Below are 17245 nucleotides of genomic sequence, written 5' to 3' on the forward strand. Positions count from 1 at the left end.
AGGTGGCGGATCAGGGGAAGGTAATTCCATATCTGACGTTGCCTACCTCTACTGAGGGGGGGTGGGAGCAAGCCTCCTGCCCCAATGCCACGGTTAGAGGAGCCGAAGAAAGAGACAACAGAGCGGCGGAGCAACATATGTACTACCCGAAGCTATGTCCGTCATCCAGCGGGGCCGGGGGACTATAAGCTCGGAACTGTAATACCCCTCACACCCCCCACACTCGTCCCCCTCCATCCACTTATGTGAAACTCAAGCAGCCGTTCCTCACTAAGAGTACTAGTACCACGAGTTACAACGGTTCGGCTGGGCCGAGCCTAGTAGTGGGTAGGGGTGAGGGGGGAGTTGCTATGGGAGGGGGAGTGGTCGGTCGAGAACGTCTGGCCACCTGCCCGATCAGAGGTGGCTACCTATTAGCGGTTGTGTAGGCTACCACTGTAGGGGTGGTAGTGTGACTGGGCCCATGGCCCGTCGTGGTTGGTACAGCAACCGGTTGGGGTGGCCCTCGATCGAGAGGCATAGCCTACTATTAAGGGTTAAACCGAAGAAGGCTAGGCCAAGACGAATGTTAACCAGACCTTTTACGGTACAGTAATACAGTATTGCAAAATGACAATAGTGGGTATACATACATACTTGATAACGAGGCACTATGGAAGAGTTGCAAGGGGTTTTTATATATACAGTAATCCCTCACCTATCGCTATTAATGGGGACCAGAACCGATCGTGATAAGTGAAAAACAGCGAAGTAGGGTCCCCCCTATTTTTTAAATGCGTAGTAAGTATACGTAAATTTTTTTTTTGTACATGTATACATGTATATGTTAAATAATAACTGTATATTCTTATAACAAGATACATAACTCACCTCTATCATTGATGATGATCTTGATAAATGATGATGAAACACCTGTGCAGTATGATGGAGGTGAAGATGAAGATGATTTATACTGCACAGGTTAATGAGAGCTTTACTGCTCCTCAGGTGACGCCTCATCGTCAGTTGTTAGAGGTGGTGGATCACCGACGGCAGCTTCTGATAGAGCTGGAGAAACAGCAGGAGGCAACGTAGTGTCTCGGTAGGAAGCCGGAGAGACAGCAGGAGTAGTATCCGACACTTCTGCAGGAGGTTTTCGGCGCACCAGGAACATCGTGATGGGAAGTTGTTGACGTTGTTTTTTTCATCTGAGCAAAGATGCCCTTGTACAACGCCATAACACCGTCAATACGGTTACTGAATTCGATGGCTCTGACCATGTTGTCATCGATTTCTTGCGCCCTTTGTTGCATAGCCCGTGCCATGTTGCAGAGCTCTTGCAGATTTTCCAATGTAAGGCCACGTTGCTCAGGTTCGTCGTCGTCGGCTGCCTCTTCTTCCTCACTCGCCAATCTTGTCATTTCAACGAGGTCCTCGACGGTTAGGGGCTCTGAGTGGCAGTCGATCAGTGAGTTTACATCTTCTGCCGTCATGTCGGAGAAAACTTCGTTGGCTACCAACCGCGCCAGCCTCACAGCCTTATCTACGGCGGAGTGATGAACTTCGTCTGGCGTAAATCCCTCATAATCATGAACGACGTCTGGCCACAATTTTCTCCAACTTGCATTCAGTGTTTGCTGTTTCATCTCCTTAAGAGCGTTCTGAATGTTAGCCAGGCACGTCGCAATGTTGTACTCCCGCCAATATTTCTTGAGGCTGAAGTCATCGTCGCCTTCGTCGATGGAGGAGATGAGGCCCTCCATCGTGGACCTCGTGTAGAGGGCCTTGAAGGCCCGAATGACCCCCTGATCCATTGGTTGGATGAGGGAAGTGGTGTTGGGCGGCAGGAACTCCACTTGAACCCCATCATAATGCAGGTCCGTTGCATGTCCTCCTGCACAGTCCATCAAGAGGAGGACCTTAAAGGGCAGCCCATTTTCCGCGAGGTATAACTTCACCTGCGGGATAAAGCAGTTCACGAACCAGTCGAGTGTGAGGGCTTTAGTTATCCATGCCTTCTTATTACTCATCCAGTAGACGGGCAGCAAGGCTTTGTTTTTGTTTTTCAAAGCACGAGGATTCAGTGACTTGTAAATTAAGCCGGGCTTGAGCATGAAGCCTGCAGCATTCCCGCACATGAGCAGAGTGACTCTATCTTTGTGGGCCTTGAACCCTGGCTTCTTCACTTCGTCCTTGTAAAGGAACGTCCAGGACGGCATTCTCTTCCAAAAGAGGCCAGTTTCATCCATATTAAACACCTGCTCCGGGATATAGCCGCCCTCTTTAATTAATTTCGGGAACTCGTCCTCGACGTAACGATGAGCTGCCTCTTGGTCTGCCGAGGCGGCCTCCCCATACAACGGAACGCTGCGAAGGCCAAACCTCCTCTTGAATTTCTCGAACCAGCCCTTGCTGGCAACAAAACCACGTTTTTCTCGTGGGGCAGGATCATCTTCATCGTCGTCATCACCATCATCGTCATCTTTGTTTGATCCCTCTTCAGGAACGAGGCTATCATAAAGGGTTTTGGCTTTTGTGCGAATCATGTTGGTATCGAGACTAACCTTCTTTTCCCGACAGTCCGTTATCCACACTGATAATGCATTCTCCATTTGCACAATCTTCTTATTACGAGGAGTCACAACGCGCTTAGTGTCCTTGGAGAACGTTATTGAGGCAGTTTTACGGATTTTTAATTAGTCTTTTTTTATGTAGCGAACCGTTGACTCATTCAGTCTGTACATGCGGGCAACAGACACATAGCTACTGCCTGCCTTAAGCATGTCCAATAACTTCACTTTTTCGTTCACCGTCATCATTTTTCTCTTCTTCTTGGGTTCACCAGAGGATGTAGAGGGTGTAGGACGTTTAGGAGCCATTTTCAAGGGCGTCACAAGCACTATTTTGCACTAAGAAAGCACAAAAATACAGCTAAAACTTTCACGCGGCAAGAGTAGCGACACGAGCGCGAGAGAACAATGAATGCGGTCTTCCTTCGCTGGGCGCTCGGCAGGGTGGGATGCTGGATGCTGGCTAACGCGTCTCAGCAGCTCGGCCAATCAGCTTGCAAGGTTCAAGAGCTGAGATAGCCAGCCAATCAGAGAGGTGTATTTTGAGTTACGCGCCATTTCCGTGTTGATACCTGATGTTCTAATGTACTCTCTCTGCCTTCTGCTAGCGCCCACGCCATTTTTTCTCAATTTTGAATTTTTGATGAATATTTTTGAAAATTCCGCGATGCACTGAGGGCGTGAAACTTGAGGCGCGAAGTAGCGAGGGATTACTGTATATATTTTTGGGAAAATAACCGATATGGATCTAACTGACTAACCGGGATCGCTAGCGACTCAGAACGTCAGGTTAAATCTCCTCTAGGATATCAATATGCGGACAGTAGCCCTCAACTAAACCTACCAAACTGGAATTATTAGATTCAGACTGGCCAGGAGGATAGATCCCATAAAATGAAAGAGAGAGGGGGCTCCCTTATCATTGATATCTCCTCTGACGAGCTTTAACTCTGTCAGGGAAAGAGGCATAAAAGTAACGGTTAAGGACAGTTAGCCTACCTTACTAATATACTTGGGCTGAACTGATGGGTGGCAACTCTTCCACGTCTTCAGTGAATTAATGAATAGAAATATTTGCATATATTTACTATGAAAATAATAATTCATGCAAAATTACGTTGGGAAGAGAGAAAGAGTTTCTAACTCTCTCTCTCTCTCTCTCCCCTACTAAATAATAGACTGCTCGTAGCCTATCAAACATGATAATAATATTATGTCAAGATTACTCGGACACACTCATGAGCTGGAGGAGGGGGTAACATAGTTCGAACGCCCTCTGACTAGCCCCCAGACTTACCCCAGAGTATGTCATGAGCGCGTTCGATACCTCTACGACTTAATTTCTAATAATAATAATAGGTGAACACATGAATTAGGTACCTTTAATGCAAATAATATCTCTTGATTTATTCCTATTTGAGCTAAAACATGTGTACCTAATTCCCACGCGTTTTTGCTCATGCTTTCAAAATGGCGGGGGGATGCTGACTTCCCTGCAACACTTTTTACAGGGCCGAAGGCTAATTTGGGAAGTCCTGCAACCTTATAAATTATGAAAAATGGAAATTGGGGTACTCAACTTTGGTGCAGAAGTCATCTTGGAAGAAGCCATCACGAAATAAGCACTTAATGCACAATTAACCACGAGTGAGAAAAAACGCGTCGTAGGTTCACCAGTTCTAAAACAGGATTGCATATGGCGCTCGGGTCGGGTAGTAGCAGTAGTAGCGAGGGGGGAAGTAGTAGCCGTTGCGACGGCTCTCCCCATGAGAGGGATTTTGGAAAGGAAACCTCTAATTGGCAGGAGACCTGTGAATAGTGGCTTCCACTCGCCTTGTACTTTATACCCGATGCCCTTAGGGTGCTCACGCGAGGGTAGTAACCTCTGCATACCATGCTAGCTTTTTTCTCTGATATATTTAGAACCTGTTTATACTAGAAAAGTGAGTAGCAGGATCCTTTTCACCGGCGAACACAGGTCGACCCAGAAATAAATTTTTGGATTTAAAATTTTTATAAGTGTTTTCATTTTTATACCAGTATATTCGCATTTGATTATAATGATGTTAGGTAGAAACATAGAGTGGTAATTGATCTGTTTTCCTTCATTAACTTGAAGTGACTTAGAACCAGGGAAGTACTTAGACTTCTGAAATCAGGGAAATACTTAGACTTTTAAAGTTGTTGATGGAGTGATGCCCTTTGATTACTTTGATTACTTACAAGATTACCTCACACCTGTTTTGATGAACTTAGTCTGATTTTCTGCAATACAGGTAAGTTGTTAAGGGATCACTGTTGCCTTTAGAGTATTCAGTCGTTTAGTACCTGTGATGAGGGTTCAGGTGTCTGGCTGTTGTGAGGTAACAATTAATGAATGGTAAGTGTAGTAACCAGATACTTGGCACTTCGTCACAATATGTATATGTATATACATGTATATACAGTCCCAACTTACGAAAAATTCAAGTTACGAAAGCAAATACGAAGATTTTTTTTTGCCTCTGCATACGAAAATAATTCAGGTTACGAAAGGGTGTTACTGTAGTCCCGGGATTCACCCTGACCACCGATAACAATTTTAAAACTCGTGCGCCGCAAACAGAGTAGACTCGCCACCATCCTTCCGCTCTCCCATTGGTTCCAGATGCTAGTCATTGCCGTAAGATCCTGTTCTCCTATTGGTCAGCATCTCTCCCATCGTGCTCTACGTATAGGCATTCTTTGGCCACTCGGTAGCAGCATTGTTATCGTAAGCTCGGCGAGAAAAGCCTCTCGCTCGCAAGAGATGGTGGATAACAGCCAGCTATGAAGACGAAGGGATTGGACTGACTGGTGGTACCGTTCCACGTGTGGCTGAACGAGAAGGTTGTGCCAAGGGAGAATCTTTCTCGGTGCTTCCGCAAGCAGAGCCAGCAGGTCTGGATACCAAATGGCCTGAGGCCATTTGGGAGCCACCAGGATCATCCAGACTCGGGGTGACCAGCCGAGTCAGACAGAACGGGGGAAAGGCGTAGACAAAGAGGTTGTCCCACGGGTGTTGAAGAGCGTTCTCTGCAGCTGCCCATGGGTCCGGCACAACCGAGTAGAAAACCTAAAGTTTCCTGTTGTGTCGGGTGGCGAACAGATCCACGACTGGATGCCCCCACAGGTTGAAGAGCCTTTCTGCCACGTCTGGGTGTAGGGACCATTCAGTACCTATCACCTGATCCCAACGGCTGAGCTCGTCTGCTAATACATTCCTCTTGCCTGGAATGTAGCAGGCTGACAGCTCTACTGAGTGAGCCATAGCCCACTCGTGCACCTGCAACTTCAATTGGTGCAACGGGAGGGACACTAGGTCCCCTGTTTGTTGACGTATGCCACTACTGTGGTGTTGTCGCACATCAACATCACCGAGTGTCCCATTAGACGGTCCTGGAACTCTTGGAGAGCGAGAAACGCTGCCCTGAGCTCCAGGACGTTGATGTGAAGGTGCTTGTCGTGACGATCCCACACGCCTGCAGCCAGCAACTCCTCCAGGTGTGCGCCCCATCCCTCGGTTGACGCGTCTGAAAACAGCAACATCTCCGGGGGTAGAGTGCGGAGAGGCACTCCTCTTACGAGGCTCCTGTTGTCCAGCCACCAGGCTAGGTCCTGCCTCACCTCCTCCGTGAGGGACACGGGGAAGTACGGTGGGTCTCTTGCCTGTGACTAACTCTCCTTTAGTCTCCACTGGAGAGACCGCAGGTGAAGACGCCCGTGAGGGACTAACTTCTCAAGTGACGACAGGTGGCCGATCACGACTTGCCACTGTTGAGCTGGCTGTTCGTGCCGAGACAGTAACTGGTAGGCTGCCTCTCTAAATCTGCTGATCAGCGAGTCTGCGGGGAAGACTCACCCTGCTATCGTGTCGATCAGCACACCCAGGTACTTCATCCTCTGCTTGGGCTAGAGATCTGACTTTCCGAAGTTCACCACGATCCCCAGATTGCGGCAGAACTCGAGGAGCCGATCCCTGTCCCGTAGCAACTGCGAGCAGGAGCTCGCCAGGACTAACCAGTCGTCGAGATACTTCAAAAGACGTATCCCTGACGAGTGGGCCCAAGCAGAGTGAACACTCGCATGAACACCTGTGGGGAAGTTGAGAGACCGAAGCAAAGTGCCCTGAATTGATACATCGTCCCGTCGAGGATGATGTGGAGGTACTTCCTGGAGGATTGAAAAACGGGTATCTGGAAATACGCGTCCTTCAAGTCCACCGAAAGCATGAAGTCGTTCTCCCTGATGGAGTCGAGCACGGAACGTGCCGTCTCCATTGTGAACCGAGACTGGCGAACGAATCGGTTCAGGGGAGAGAGATCTATCACCGGGCGCCAGCCCCCCGAAGACTTCTCCACCAGGAAAAGACAGCTGTAGAAGCTCAGTGACCTGACGATCTCCACAGCTCCCTTGCTCAGCATGGCTTGGACTTCCTGACGAAGGGCTACGTCCTTTGATGTTCCAGGAACGTAGGTCTGAAGATGGACCGGGTTTGAGGTGAGGGGTCACTCCGGATCACCTCGCTCTTCCCGACATAGCCCGAGGAAGTTGAAGGGATTGGAGAGGAAGACCTGACGCTCCTCCCTCGCTCACCAGCAGAACCGGTGTGCTTGGGGGGCTGCAGGCCATCGCCAACCCGCGGTGGCGATCGAGCTGCAGGCCTGGTCGTGCGGCTTTCTGGGGGAGAGCGGCTGGACCGAGAACAGCGGCTCCGGTCCCGAGCGTCGGAGGAGCTGCTGCTGGTCCCCCTACCCGCCCGGTCCCGATGGGAGCGGCGGTCAGGGGACCGGCAGAGTCCGCTGTCGAGGTGGGAGCGGGGCCTGAGCCTCACGGCGCGTCAAGCCGCTGAACTTCTTCCTTGCCTCAGGCCGCAGCCTGGGTACCCACGTATCGCTACAAGAGCGATCGCTGGTCTGGCGGGAGTCACCTGATCGACTCTCACCAGTCTTCCGCTCCGTGCCTCGGTCCTGGCGTCGAGCGAACTCAGAAGCCTGGACTTTGGCTGCACCTGACATAGCATCAGAGCCCCTAGCACCAGGTGAGGAGGTACCGGTGTCAGCCGATACCCCTCTGGTCCCCGTCTTCTTCTTCCTTGCGGAAGGAGAGACGGGCCCAGCTCCCGAAGGAGTGGGAGGACCAGCGGAAGACCCCCCCGTCACACCGGAGTGAGACGGGCCCTTAGAAGCTCCCGAAGGAGACTTCTTAGGGGGGGAGGAGGCGGCCTTCTTCTTTCTTGGCTGTGAAGCCTTGGAAGTCGAAGGGGAAGAGGCGGCAGCAGACGACGACGAAGAAGACGATGAAGACACCTTCCTCTTCTTCTTCTTTGTCAGCTTCCTCAGGAGAGTCGTCAGGTCCTCCATCCAGGACAGAGCCGGGGCAATTGCTGAAGCAACACGGCCCGGCTGCACCTGTCCAGAAGGACCCGCAACTGGAGCAGCAACACCACGGGTAGGAACGACGTCGGCAGGGGTTGGTCCAGGTATGGCAGGTACAGCAGGAACGGCAGGTACGGCAGGAGGTGGGGCAGCGGCCAGCAACATCCTGGGTACTGGCGGCAGGTCCAGGGGCGAGCTCTTGTGGCACTGGAAGTCGGGGGCTGAGGCGGGAGCGGCGAACCCGGGCGGCGGAGTCACAACCCTCCTCAGAATACCTGGAAGCGGCGCCTGGATAGCAGCTAAAGGTGTTACCATGGTTACATGTTGAGTGTACACCAGGTGAGGAGGGGCGGCATACCCCGGGGTCGTGACGATGGTGGTAGTGGTGGTTACCGGAGCAGAGCCACTCGCCAGGTGATGCAGCAGCCCCCGAACACTCGGTGTCCCATGGAGACCCAGCGAGAACTAAACCTGGCCGAGGTCGTCACCCGCGGCAGGCACACCTGGGAAAGCAAAGGTCGGGTTAGTAGGGGGGGGGGGGGGGGGGGTCCACCTCTCCCCTGGGGTACAAGTCCCACCCTGAGAGAACGGAAGACCCTGAGTACAACTGAATGTCCGGGTATCTGGCCCCCTCCTCCACGCTCGACGGATCGGGCGAAGAGGAGGAGCGAGAACCCCCCGTCCCGAAGGGGAAGGAGCCATACGCGGGAGTTGAGATGGAGGGAGGAAAGAAGACGTGTCTGAGACCAGGGGAGTATCCGGAAAACTTTCCATAGACTCTCTGGAAGGCTTACGTCGCTTCCTCCTCCCCTCAAATCGCACCCACTGCTCCTCCGACCACACACAACAAATATCACAGGGATCGGTGCGAGAGCATTCACACCCCCGACACCGAGCACATAAATGATGAGGGTCAACTTTTTGCTTATCGACACACCCCTGGGAACAGAACCCCTGCCGATAACCAGGGACTGCCTGTATCACAAAAAGTACATTTCATGATGAAATGTTCACCTCATAGGGTTGTATCTTATTCTAAAAAGCACAGAAATCTCATCACATATCTGGATGATTAATATGCTATAATCATACTCACCATATACCTATATTGTTAAGATTAACCATATAATTTCACCTTATATATTATGTATATTCATTTTCTGCTTTGCATAACAGTTCATGTCATCAGCAATAAAGCAAAACAATTTGAAAAGACAAAAACAAATAGGAAAATTCAATAGGACACAAATAAACTTGATTTTCCTGAGATTATTAATATTAACAATAAAATACCCAATTTCACTTGCATCATTAGCATCATCATTGCCAGTATTTTCTCTTCTAATGTCAAATCTGGATCACAAAGCCTTTCTCCATGATCAGAGTGAATATTAGTGTCTTTGCCCACCTGGTACTCAAAATCAGTAGAGTCACTGTCCCTTTTGCTGTCGTCTGAATTGGTGATAACCTCCCTATCTGGATTTTCAAACATTTCTTCAGCATCATTCTTGATGAGCAATTCTTTCTCATAGAAGGGTATCTGGATATTACAATGTATCACCATCTGTACAGAAGCATTTTGGTGCGGCATATCGATAAGAAAACAATGGGTATGGAGACAAGGGCTCAGGCTTGTTGGAGAATGACCACTACCACGAGCAAAGGCCAGGATGAGGTTGCTGAACAAAGCCAAATCCTAGCCTAACCATCAACCCAGGCCCCCCAAAAAATTCACTTCATTTATTTAGTTTTATATGGGGTTAAATTGTTATGAAAATATAGTGTTCAAGTAGAGAATCCATAGGAAACGGAGCTTAGATTCACAAAAGGAATAACTATGCCTAAATGCAGTAATAACAGATTGTACTGAGGGCATTGTATACATGCCTATAGTATCAGAGGACTCCTTTTTCAATGGGCACACTATACATGCTGCAGGATTGGAAAGTGTTAATGGGCACCAAAATACTTATGAAAACAGAGACCTATCCTATTCTCTACAGGGCCTCTTCCCTCCACTAAATGAAGATATAGCAAAGCCCAACAACCTAGAAAACACTGAAAAACCGAAAAATGAGAGGCAGGTGACGAAAAGCACAGCATCACATTTCCCTGAGAACTGACCCATTCTCTGCAGCAAACTCTTTTTTCAGTCTCAGGGCAGTCCTAGACTTGGGCTATGCACATTACCAGGAGACCCAATGGTTCCGTGTCATAAATTAAGACAAACCTTTTACTAACTAAAAAAAAAAAAAAAAAAAAGTTTACAACTTTACATCTTGTTCTAACTTCTCAATATGCTTTTCCTGAACCAAAAAGGGTGGAAGGCAAAGCTATAAAGGAAGTCTCAGTACATACTAGTTAAAGCATTAGCAGAAGAAAAAGCCACACACAGAATAAATGTAACAACAGATGAAGGACCTAGAGAAGGAGGGGAAATAAATAATTTATGACTTGACCTAACTATTTGCTTTTGCGCTTTTGCAGTCTATATCTACTTCCCTTCTCTTCCTATATCTAATGAACTTCAGCATTAAAGTCCTTCAAAATTTGCTACACTCCTCACTTTTATTCTCAAGATCATACTCTATCCCTTGAAGCTGGCACAGTGTCTTTATCTACCTCAAAATTCAACATCCTGCCAACACAGTAATCATTCCTACAGAACCTGATGTTCTTAGCTTTTATTTCTGTGACAGGCATCCTAGAAAAAACATATGTACACTAACATGAAAGCAGCAAACAGACAAAACCATGTAATACCAAAATGTGCCTACATACAATGGCAGCAGGGATAATTCTGTAGAGCTAAAACTTTTGAAATACACCTGGTAGTGAACAGACATACTAGATAATCACCTGGGTCAGTCATGAAATCTTTTTTTGTTTGAATGCCGACTCACTTATCAGTATGGGATTATAAGCTAACTTTAACAATTGGTAAGTAAATGTCACTCTTGTAACTAATGCTATAACAACTAAATTCAGGTCACTTACTGTGATGCAACAAAAGCTTGATCCCTTATGGTAATGATGACATCATTAAATGAAATCTTTGATGTTAGCGTATGCCCATGAAAAATATTTGGTGTGCCATCCGGACCATCCCAACAGTCAAGCTCAATACAACGGCAGCCCATTCGCAACACCCGAGCATATGCTTCTGTTGAAGAATCACTGGCTAACTGATCACCAGTTAAGTACCTATAACAAATCATAAATCTAATGTACAAACATACTCATGGAATGAAACCTAAATTAGTTATTATTAGGACTAACTTGCAAAAATACTTACCCAAGTCTCATACTGGTCTTAATACTGTATATAACACCTTTTACACCAGAAAAAAAATGACATTTTCATAATAAAATTAAGTTTTATATATAATTACTCATTTAGCTTTAGATTTTCTAGTGCAGCAAACCCTGAATTCAAAATATCACGCACAACACAAGCACTCTCATTGCATCATAGGTGACATGTCCTGACATGGGTTGGTTGGAAGCGACAATAGCCACTGGCTTCATCATGAATTTGCCGTTATGTCCAAAAGAGGGGAGGAGGGAGGGCTCCGATTCAGTAATTACTACTTATTAAGTATAGAGCATAAAACTTTATTTAATTATTAATAAAAAATTTCATTTTTATATAAGTAACTTACCAAGTAATTACTTAGCTGAATCCCACATTAAATGGGAGGTGGGATGAATGGACATATTCTATTCCAAAATATTAAGTGTGATAATGACTTCAAAATACACAGGATGGTCAGTATTGAAACAATACTTGTCGTTACCATACTTGATTTGAGAGTTACTGCAGTCAAATACTGCCTCTGGTTGTACCAGTCTCAATCTGTAGTGGTGTGGCAGTTGAGCCAACGATTGCCTCTACATCAATAGAGCCTTGCAGTGGAGGATATGCCCGATCGCTGACAAGACGTACGTCAAAAAGCCCCCTTTGCCCGGCCGCAGTCCCAATAAATTGAACCAGACAAAACTGTCACCTACACTGACCACAAACCACTACCCATCCATAAAGACTGGTGGGTATACTCCATATACAAGGTACCCTCATGCTCCACAAACTTGATACCCTATGCCAAGGCAAAGGGATCAAAGAGAGAATGAACCTCTCTTTTGTTTTTCTCTCAGTACCATGCCAGCCACTGATAATGGCCTGAGGGAACTGCAATTTTCAACATTACCTTCTTTTAAGTAGTAAGATTCGAATATCGATTAGCACCTCCAAAAAGTTGACCAATAAATGGCTGAAAGGGATAAATTATGCTTGAAGTCAAGAAACACTACATCCTGTAGACATCCCCAGGTCCCAAAGGGACCTCCTCCTATATCCGAGATGTCTGTCAGACTCAGAGGAAGAAGAGATTTTCTCTATGAACAGTTTGTTTCAGACTTATACCATTGAAGGTTCGATTATTTTCTTAATAATTGGTAAGACAACCAAAACAGGTTAAGTTTCCTGTCTCAGTTGACTTTCAGGTAGAATAGGAGCATTCTCATGTGCAGTCTGCCATACCCCACAAAAGTCTTGATTGGCAACAGTGTCCAAGTTGTCGGAAAATCCGAGAGCATCCTCCCCAAAAAGAGAATCTCATGTTGCGGCTAGCTAAGACTTATGAAGATTCAAAATAAAAAAGGGATCTTCCGCATCCACAGATAGCTCTTGGTACTCCAGAGAGGAAGTTAGATGGAAAAGGTACTGGGCTCCTGGTCAATGGTGCCAGTAGATCAGAAGCTGTTGCTGGGCGCACAAGAGAATATGCTAAACGTATGGGAGTCGGTACGGGGCGCACAGGAACCGGCACTGGGTTCTCGAAAGCAGCCCCTGGATGCTTGAAACAAGACGGGGGCTCTGGAGACAGGCACTTGACCTGCTAATTGCAACACTTCCCTATCTTGTCACACGGACATATTTGACAGCTTTGGCTTCAAGCATCTCTTCAACAAGTTAAAAGATGAAGGAGAGATATTTTGTTTCTTTAAAATACTATCTATCACATACAAATTTTGTAATTAGTTATATTATTATTATCTTTTTGTGTGTAACACAGTGATCCTGTTCAACTGGGTAATTTTATAATGTGTGGTTCTTGGTTGCATCCTGTCTCCTTGGGAATTCATCACTATTCTTACTATGTGCACTGTTTCAAGAAGCACACTTTTCTGCACGAGTCCTGGAGCTACTTCTGCATCTAATTTTTTCAGGTTCCTTTTCAGGGATCTTGGGATCATGCCTAGTGTCCCTATGATTATGGGTACAATTTCCACTGGCATATCCCATATCCTTCTTATTTCTATTTTCAGGTTTTGATACTTATCAATTTTTTCTTTCTCATCTACTCTGATGTCCCATGGTATTGTGACGTTGATGAGTGATTCTGTCTTCTTGGTTCTGTCAATCAACGTCATGTCTGTCTATTTGCGTGTATTACCCTATCTGTTCTGATATGTCACTCAATGTCATATCTGTTCTATTTGTGTGTATATTACCCTATCTGTTCTGATACCATAGTCCCAGAGGATCTTTGCCTGATCATTTTTTATTACTCCCTCATACCACCTATTGCCGCAAAGTACCTGGTGTTTCTTGCACAGGCTCCAGTGGGGGCTTTTGGCTAAATCATGCCTCTTTTTGTACTGGTTCTGTGCAAGTGCCAGACATTCGCTTGCTATGTGGTTTATGGTCTTGTTTTTCACACTGCACTTCCTGCATATGGGTGAGATGTTTTTTCCTCTATCATTCTTTGGATATATCTGGTTCTTAGGGCTTGATCTTGTGCCGCTGTTAGGATTCCTTCTGTTTCCTTTTTGAGTTCTCCCCTCTGTAGCCATTGCCATGTTTCATCGCTGAACAGTTCTTTAGTCTGTCTCATGTACTGTCCATGCATTGGTTAGTTGTGCTATTCTTTCATTTTGTTTGTCATTCTCCTGTCTGTATATTTCTGGGTTTTCATCTACTTTTATCAGTCCTGCTTCCCATCCACTCCTAAGCGACTCTTTTTCAACGGTTTTCAGATATTGCCCCAGTGTTCTGCTCTAGATGCTGACACATTCCTCTATGCTTGGTAGTCCTCTCCCTCCTCCTATTCGTGTTATGCATAGTCTGTCCATATTTGCTCTTGGGTGTAGTGCTTTGTGTATTGTCATGTGTTTCCTAGTTTTCTGTTATCATTATTAATATTATAACGTACTATTTTATTATTAGTATTACTATTACTAGCAAACATATGTATACAAAAATTATGTACAATAAATTCGTAAAATAACTAAATTACGGGTATAACCAGCTCCGTTTCTGGGAATCCCTTCTCACCCCCACCCCCTTCGGAGAGGGGGTGAAGGTAGGATGAAACCCCATTATAAACCATCTTAGGGGTCCCCACTATAACCCTGCCAAGTTTCATGCCCATCAGACCTGCTGTTTGGCCTTGATTGAATGCCAGACGGATGGACAGACATAACGCCCATTATAGTAAGATTATTATTATTATTAGTAGTAGTATTAGTTTAATCTTATTAATATTTGAAAATATTAATAATCATAAACATGTAGTAAAAATTCTCTTATCTCAGTGAGAGAGAGAGAGAGAGAGAGAGAGAGAGAGAGAGAGAGAGAGAGGGAGGAGAGGAGTAGAGAGAGGAAGGCGAGGAGGTGAAGAAGAGAGAGAGAGAGAGAGAGAGAGAGAGAGAAACATTTACAAATGACATGAAAAATTAAACAAACACTTTGGTGGGTTTTTCCAGTATATTCACAAATGTTCGCATGTCTGTGAAAAATTCATGTATGAAATTAGTTACATTCCAATGAAAAGTTAGAGCTATTGTGAATTGGTGCAACTCAAATAGCTTAAGATAGAGGTATTACAGTACATCCAGAACTAGTTTCTCACCTCCCAATGTTTTGGGAGCTACTCATAGATTATTGCAGATGCCCTATGGGGTGATGTATATTCTACTTCTTCCATGTCTTTCTTTACAGGGAGATACGATACTTCATCTGAAAAAGCAGAATAATTCTTTGATACTACTGAGTAGACTGAAAAAGCGATGAAAGAGGAGACAAGAGGAGGGTTCTCTATGAAATACAAATGGTGGTCCCCTCTCCAATTCTGACGATCGACTAGACCACCCCTCTACAATCCCATTTCTTCTAAGTAGACTGGGGTTAAGGGCTCCCGGAGGTGAGCCCATACGTGAGCATACTGTAATAACACTGACTTTTGCGAAAGACCTTGTCCAAGTCCCTGAAGTCTTCTATCTTCTTCACATGAGCTCCTATCGTTCAATCTTGGACACTGAACACTTCACAGACCTTGAAGAAGATACTTCTATTCTACCAACGAGAACATAATCTTCCCTATAGTGAAAGCCGAACAATGAGCAAAATCTAAAATATCGGAGAAGATTCTTTCAGCATAAAGCAACAACTAACATGGGACCCTCCCCGATGACGTACGATGGGTATCCTTTTGGCATAAAGCCAAGCACTGGGACCCATAGAGTCATTCAGCACTATAATGACAATGAAAAAAAAAAGGAAATACAAATAATGGGTGCAATGGAAATTATATAAATAATAAGGTCAAAATAGATACCCTGAAGATATGTTTAAAACAGTAAAATCAAGAGATTTGATTTCTAATGGAATTAAAACTTACCATTTATAATTTATTTTTAATAATTATATCTATATAAAATTACTAGACATTTTTATAAAATCCACAAGCCTTGGCTAGCTAGGATATAGTACTGTACTGGACTCGAGGAGTGAAGAGGAACTACACACACTGAAGGAGCTGAAGGAGGAGCATAACCTTCATACAGTGGGGCCCCTGTATTTGCGTTCTCCGGATTCACGGACTCACACATTCGCAGATTTCTCTCGGGAACATTTTCCCGCATTATTTGTGGAAAATTTGCACATTCGCGGTATTTTTCTATGAGAAATATCCACAAATTCCTGGTTTTTTTTAATCAATTTCATCATAAAATGCACTTTTTGTGATAAAACTATTAAAAAACCAAGTATGAAAATTTTTAGTGGTTTTTCTTGAGTTTTAACTAGCAAAATAGGCTGTTTTTAGCATTTTTATAGGGGTTCCCAACATTCGTGGGTTCTAACTATTCACGGGGGGTCTGGTACGCATACCAGCGAATACGGAGGGACCACTCTAATTTCCTCTTCATTCTTAAATGAGAATAGAGTAGGGATATGTTCTGAGGAGGCTGAGAGGAAGGCGGTTTCCACTGAAGCTTATAATCTGTGAAAAAAAATAATTGATGGACACTTAAAACCCCTTGTTTTGATCCACGGTGAACAATCTGTTCTCAGGAGAGGCAGATGAGTGACAAAGAGTTGGCGCCCAGGTAATGACGCTAGGCACTAGGGAAAAAATGTTGGAAGCTGTAACTGGGATTCCATGAATGGGTGCTGGGTACTCAAGATGACTCTTGGAGTAATGATCAGGCTCTTGGCACCCAAGAGGGGGGCACAGCATTCCTGTATCTGAGGCCGGAGAGCCCAATCTGGGAGCATGAGACTGAAGAATCCTCTTGAAAAAGAATTTGTACTGATGTCCAGACTGAGGGATTCACTGGGAATTACTGAATCCTCCTTGTTGCATATAACATAAAGCTAAGAAGACCCCTCAATACTGTCCATGTATGTGTAATGTCCGTGACGAATCGAGGGATCGCCCATGATACCCTCAATCAGAAATGGAATCTGAGCTGAACATCAGACTACACACTTCCAACAAAATGCCTTATCAATATATCTTCTTGCACCCGCTGGAAACCGGTTAAACAATCAAAGATTGTAATGCAAGGAATCTGTGGGATCTGGCAATTCACGCGTATACGAGGTGGTAGCTGGTCATCGACCGAGCACAGTATCTCGTGACGCGTTAAGTCTTTCCCCCAACCCAAAAAAGTGAGAGGGATGGCTGGAGGTGGGCAGAAAACATTAAGACTTCAGGTTTGTTAACCATCTTCACTGTCACCGAGACCTTTGACTTGGGCTACCAGTCCAAATGTCGTGACATCATTCACAATACTTCTCTGCCTGTGACGTCTGCTTTGGTGACATCTCTCCTCCATGCTGGGAAGCTGGAAAAACCTCTCTCTCACTCTCAGAGGACACCACACGGACTGGAACACGTTCACGTACTTGAAGGGGAGACACAGCTCACACAATACCAAAACAGATACAAAATAAAATTACAAAAATATTCTAAGCATATTTGTCGTAAAAATTTTACGTAAATTTGCTGAGAA

General features: G+C 45.5%; 1 protein-coding gene across 1 annotated transcript in view; it reads right to left on the reverse strand.

Annotated features, from left to right (window-relative positions):
* The window catches only part of LOC135220808 (1-phosphatidylinositol 4,5-bisphosphate phosphodiesterase gamma-1-like), a 511068-nt gene that overhangs the window by 320347 nt on the left and 173476 nt on the right, over positions 1-17245 (reverse strand). The window contains exon 8 of the mRNA XM_064258319.1: positions 10943-11149. Coding sequence (XP_064114389.1) covers positions 10943-11149 — 207 coding nt within the window. The remainder of the gene's footprint in view (positions 1-10942; positions 11150-17245) is intronic.

This window comes from Macrobrachium nipponense, chromosome 2 (genome assembly GCF_015104395.2).
Source record: "Macrobrachium nipponense isolate FS-2020 chromosome 2, ASM1510439v2, whole genome shotgun sequence".
Lineage (NCBI taxonomy): Eukaryota > Metazoa > Arthropoda > Malacostraca > Decapoda > Palaemonidae > Macrobrachium > Macrobrachium nipponense.